This window comes from Chrysochloris asiatica, unplaced genomic scaffold (genome assembly GCF_000296735.1).
Source record: "Chrysochloris asiatica unplaced genomic scaffold, ChrAsi1.0 scaffold00100, whole genome shotgun sequence".
In the NCBI taxonomy this organism is placed as follows: domain Eukaryota; kingdom Metazoa; phylum Chordata; class Mammalia; order Afrosoricida; family Chrysochloridae; genus Chrysochloris; species Chrysochloris asiatica.
Window position 1 is genome coordinate 3,674,843 of NW_006408618.1, and position 6,124 is coordinate 3,680,966.

Sequence of the window (6,124 nt, forward strand, 5' to 3'; positions counted from 1 at the left end):
TTCTACTCCCGTTAAGATTTACACCCTCGGAAACCCTGTACAGGGTCGCTATGGGTCGGAACCGACTCGAAGGCACTTAACAACAACAACAACAATCCCCATCCCACCTGCCCTTTGGCCATCATAGAATAGTCCTTTTAGCAAGAATATTTTTTCTTAACTTTTTACAGTAGTGGTTTCATGCAGTGTTTGTCTTTTTTTAATACTCAGCATAATGTCCTCCAGGTTTTTCCATGTTGACTGGTGTTTTGCAGGTTCTTCTTCGTTGCTTAATATTCCTCTGTGTGTGTGTATCAAAGTTTGTTTAGCCATTCTTCAACTGATGAGCATTTAGTCTGTCTCCCATCTTTTTGCTGCTGTGGAGAGGGCTAATTGTATGTTTTTGTGTTCTTTGGCTCTCACCAATTGTCTTCTGTGGGTGTAGTTAATGAATGGAAGGGTGTGCACTGTTTGCTTTTCCGCACACCTCAGTTTAGGGCGGGTTTGGCTGGTATTGGCTGCTGCCTGTCATTTATTGATGATTATAGGAGTTATGTGCTGTGGAGTCGGTTCTGACTCATAGCGACCCTGTACAGGGTTTCTGAGGCTGTAAATCTTTACGGGAGCAGAAAGCCTCATCTTTCTCCCGTGGAACAGCTGGCAGTTTCGAATTGCTGACCTTGTAGTTTGCAGCCCGACTCATAACCACTATGCTACCAGAGCTCCTTATGCAAACTTACTAGTGAGAGATTACTTAAGAATTGTGTCCATTTTGCAAAAACCTGATCCTCTAGAGTTGGCTTCCTTGACCTTTTGAATCCTTCTACAGACTGTTGTAAGGAGCTCTGGTAGCAGTGGTTATGAATGGGGCTGCTAATTTTAGTCATCAGTTTGAAACTACCAGCTGTTCCACGGGAGAAAGATGAGGCTTTCTGCTCCCATAAAGAGTTACAGCCTCAGAAACCCTATGCAGGGTCGCTATGAGTCGGAACCGACTCCACGGCACCTAGCAACAACAACAACAAGGACTGTTGTTGCTGCTAAGTGCCAGCAAGTCGGTTCTGACTCATAGTGACCCTGTATAGGGTTTCCAAGGAGTGGCTTGTGGGTTTGAACCACCAATCGTATGGTTAACAGTCCAGTGCTTATGCTATAGTACCACACCAGGATTTCTGAGGATACTGATCTGTAATCTAAGAATACAGAAACAAGCTTTTCAAGGATACCTTCAGAATTACCAGACTAATTTATTTATTGAGGTTCCTAGAGATATTTAAGGAGCTCTGGTAGTGTAGTGGTTATGAATCAGGCTGCGAACTGCAAGGTTAGCAGTTCGAAACTACCAGCTGTTTTGTGAGAGAAAGATAAAGCTTTCTGCTCCTGTAAAGGTTTCAGCCTCAGAAATCCTGTACAGGGTCGCTATGAGTCGAAACCGACTCTACAGCACATAACCACCACCACCACCACCAAAGATATGTATCAGTCCCTGGTGGTCTAGTGGCTAGGATTCGGCCCTTTCACCGCCACAACTCAGTTTCACTTCCCAGTCAGGGAATTTGTTTCGAGCTCTGGTGTGAATCCATGGGTTAATGTGTTGGACTGCGAGGTTGTTTGAACTGCAAGGTTGGTGGTTCAAGCTCACCAGCCACTCCTCAGAAACCCTCTATCGGGTCACTATGAGTCGAAACTGACTCGACGGCACGTAACAACAACAACAGAGATATCTGCTCCTATTCTAAATAAATGGCTCCCAAAAGTTATGCTTTCCAGTTTTTAACACCTTCATTTTCATTTCCATTACGGCCTACTAAGTAAATATGCCTAACGTTATCTTCAACCTTTCTATTGAGTTAAAGTGCAATGAGTTCATGAGTGATATTTTCTTCAACACAAAGATCTTACTGCTTATTTCCTAGATATCTCTTGTGATCTAAATAGTTAAGTGTGTTGAAAATCTGACCATTAGATTAAATGATGTTACTGAACTATGATTGAAAAAAACACTGGACAGTTACCACAGCAGTCACTGAACATAGTAAAATAAAGGATGTGTATAGTACCTAACAAAATTGTACCTAGATAAAAAGAGAAAGAGAGAAATATGTACAGGGAAATTTAAAGTATGAAGGTACTCATCTTACCTGAGCACCCACTAGCTGCAGCAATGCTGAATTCACAGGGAGGAGCTCAATGTCTGTATTGATAGTAGTCTGGTCAAATGGGCAAGCCTTGCGGTGGAGTTTATTCAGGCACATCTTGCAGACAGTATGGCCACAGCCCAAACTGATGGGCTTTCGAATTGTTTCGTCGAAAGTCTGAGTGCAAATTGGGCAGGACAGGAAATCCGTCCACTGTGGAGCTTGTACAGGCATTGCTTCTGGAGTTACAATTTACTAACACACATACACAAAAAATCTAAAGCAAAGATTCCACTGGAATCAAAATCTTTGAAAAAAGTTTGTCTTTTTTTTTTTTTTTTTAATATCTTCTGTTGATACAGTCAGCACATAGTGTGAAATATAACCTAGAAAATAAAGAAAAAGGAAAAATTGAAAACGTCTTCTTTTTAAGTTCAAATGATCAACACACACACATCACCAATCCAGCTTCACCCGACAACCTTTAATTCCACATTTAAATTGATAAACTATCATTCACATGAAACTATTATTGTTAAATGTCATCCAGTTGATTTCAACTCAGCTACTTTGTGCAGGGCTTGCAAGGGCAACTGGTAGACTTAAATCGCTGACCTTATGGTTTGTAGTCCAGTGCTTATCCTACAGTGCCACACTAGGAGTCTATTAGCAATGGATATTATATTAATATCTATGAAGAATTTGACCCTGTGTTAATCTTTGTAATTAAGTAGTTAACAGTTCTACAAATACGGCCTTGCAGAAAACTTAAAATTTGTTAATCACAATGTACAAATAAACACATTTATTCTAAGTATTAAAAACTATACAAATATAAAAGATATTTTATAGAACATCATTATAATTTTTACTATTTACAGAACTAGTCACCAAATACTGTTCTAAATGCTTACATAGAGCAAATCTATAAAAGGTAGATGTTAACCTAAAAGAGCCCTGATGGTACTGTGCTTGGCTGCCAACCTAAAAAACGGCATTTTGAACCCACCAGCCATTCCATAGGTAAAAAGGCCTGCAATCTGTTCCCATAAAGATTTACTTACCTGGAAACCCTACGGGGCACCTCTACTTTGTTCAATAGGGCCACTATAAGTCAGAATGAAATCAACGCCCTAACACAACATTATCCTGGTTCCTAGGTGATGAAAATGGTTAAGTAAAGAGTTATTAACCAGAATGATCCTCCACTGGTCTATCAGTTTATCATACTGTGGTAGCTTGTGAGTTGCTGTAATTCTGGAAGATATGCCACCAGTATTTTAAATTTCAGCAGGGTCACCCATGGTGGACAGGTTTCAGATGAGCTTCCAGACTAAGAAGGAGAGGAAGGCCACTTCTGAGTGGTTAGCCACTGAAAACCTTATGAATAGCAGTGGAATACTGTCTAATATATAATGCCAAAGGATTAGCCCCTCAGGTTGGAAGATACTTAAAATACGCCTGGGAAAGAGTTGCTTCGTCAAAGTAGATGCGAATGGCTCTAAGCTTTTGGGACTTTCATTTGCTGATGTGACACAATTCAAAATGAGAATAAATAGCTGCAATATCCATTAGTAATCAGAACATGGAGTGTACGAAGTATGAATCAAGGAAAACTGGAAGTTGCAAAAAACGAAATGGAATGCATATCCTATGCATTAGTGAGCAGAAATGGACTAGCCACTTTGAATCAGACAATCATAGGGTTTACTATGTAAGGAATGACAAATTGAAAGGAATGGAATCACATTCTCTGTCAAAAAGAGCATTTGAAGATACATCTTGGAATACAATGCTGTCTGTGGATAGGATAAAAGCCATACTCCTACAAGAAAAACCAGTTAATATCACTAGAATTTAAAATCGTGCACCAACCACTAAAATCAGTGATGATGAAATGGAAGAATTCTATCATTTTAGTCTGAAATTGATCAAACATGCAATCAAGACGCACTGATAACTACTGGTAATTGAAATGCAAAAGCTGGTAACAAAGAGGAAGGATCAGTAGTTGGAAAATATGACCTTAGTGCCATAAACAATGCTGAAGATCATAAGATAGAAGTCTACAAGACTAATGGCTTTCTCATTGCAAATACATTTTTTAAACAACATAAAAGGTGACCGACTATACATGTGGACCTCACCAGATGGAACACACAGGAAACAAACTGACTACATATGTGGAAGGAAATGATGAATAAGTTCAACATCATCAGTCAAAACAAGGCCAGGGCAGACTGTGGAACGGGCCGTCAATTATTCATATGCAAGTTCAGGCTGAAGCTGAAGAAAAAGAAAACAAATTCATGAAAGCCAAAATATGAGCTTGAGTATATCCCAACTGAATTTAGGGACCATTTCAAGAATAGATTTGATGTATTAGACACTAATGACCAAACACCAGAAGAGTTGTTGGAAGATATCAAGAACATTATGCAGGAAAAAAACAAAAGATCATTGAAAAGACAGGAAAGAAAGAAAAGACCAAAATGCATGTCAGAAGAGACTCTGCAAGTCACTCTCCAGTGTAGAGAAGCTAAAGCACCTGAAAGAATTTATAAAGTAAAATTTCAAAGGGCAGCTTGAGAAGGTGAAGTGAAATATGAGATATACAAAGACCTGGAGTTACAAAACAAAAGAGAAGAACATGCTCAGTGTTTCTCAAGTTGAAAGAGAACTGAAAAGATTCAAGCCTGGGGTTGTAGTATTTGAAGGATTTTCTGGTAGCATAGTGGTTATGAATCTGGCTGCTAATTTCAGGGCAGTGTGAAACTACCAGCTGTTCCGTGGGAGAAAGATGAGGTTGTTTGCTTGCATAAATTTACAGCCTTGGAAACCCTATAGAGGGTCACTATGAGTCGGAACCAACTTCACAGCACACTACCATCACCACAGGCAAAATATTGAAGGATGCAAGAAACATCAAAAGGAGAAATGTTGTACCAAAAAGTAATGGTTAAGGAACAAACAAGATGGCGGATCCAGTGGAAGTATAGTAAAGAGCTCCGCCAACAACAACACAGAATACCCAACCAACCAGGCTCAGGGATGTTCTCAAAACTCTGAACCACATATAAAGGAATATTTATAAGGTTGGAAGGCTTATAGCTGGGGGAATTTGTGGCAGAAGCAAGAAATCCATTGCTTTCTAGTCCGGGATGCTCAGCTGCTCCAGGAGCCGCCATCTTGGGTGAGACCAAGCGGGGGAAGGATCAGAGCTGCCACAGACACCTGGCAGAACCTCAGAGATAAAGGTGTGGACATCATTTTCTTTTGGTAGCCGTTCAATGGTCCCTCGTTGTCTATGCACTTCCATTTGGGTGACTATAGGGATGCCTGAGCTAGTGGATACCCCAGCCCCACCCTGGAGGGTTCTACTATGCATGCGCATAGATCTTCTCAAAATTTAAAGAGACAGTTTCCAATTAAAACCAAACGGCCACAGCTGGCCCTTAACTGTTTCCAACTAGAAAAAAGGCCTGAACAGGGATTGTGGAGCGGGACAAGCAGACAAAAGAGGAAATTGGCCGAAAATTAAATCCTAAATTACGGCACAATGACCAACAATGGTATCTTGAAATTTCTCAGGAAGAAGAGTGAAACGGGAAGCCCATTCCCTGATCACATCTACCTGGAAGAATTAATAAAGCATAAAAAATATCAAAATACATACTCATCTAAATATTAAGTCCACAGATAAGCCCTGAAGATGCCCAAAAAACAGAAGCAGATGATCATATCAGCACATGTCCAGAAACGAGATAAAGTGACTGAGGCAAATGAGCTGGAAGTAGACCTACACTCCATACTAGAAGATGGGCAGGATATGCCTGAGAAAGAATTCCTAAAAATGATTATAAAATGTATCAAAACACTATACAATGCAGTTGAGAAAAATAAGGAAGAAGTCAGGAAAGCATTACAGGAACAATCAAATAATGGACAATACATTGAAAGGGCAAAGGAGTAGAATTGAAGAGATGGAAGCTAGAACTAGTGAGCTA

At 40.0% G+C, this 6,124-nt stretch overlaps 1 protein-coding gene across 2 annotated transcripts in view; it reads right to left on the reverse strand.

The window, feature by feature from the left end:
* Window positions 1-2,380, reverse strand: part of RC3H1 (ring finger and CCCH-type domains 1) — a 95,307-nt gene extending 92,927 nt beyond the window's left edge. Inside the window, exon 1 of one of the 2 annotated variants that reach the window (XM_006867059.1) lies at window positions 2,121-2,351. In XM_006867059.1, coding sequence (XP_006867121.1) covers window positions 2,121-2,351 — 231 coding nt within the window. Of the gene's footprint in view, window positions 1-2,120 lie in introns of both variants that reach the window. The other variant, XM_006867060.1, reaches the window with a different exon arrangement.
* Window positions 2,381-6,124: the final 3,744 nt, after the last annotated feature.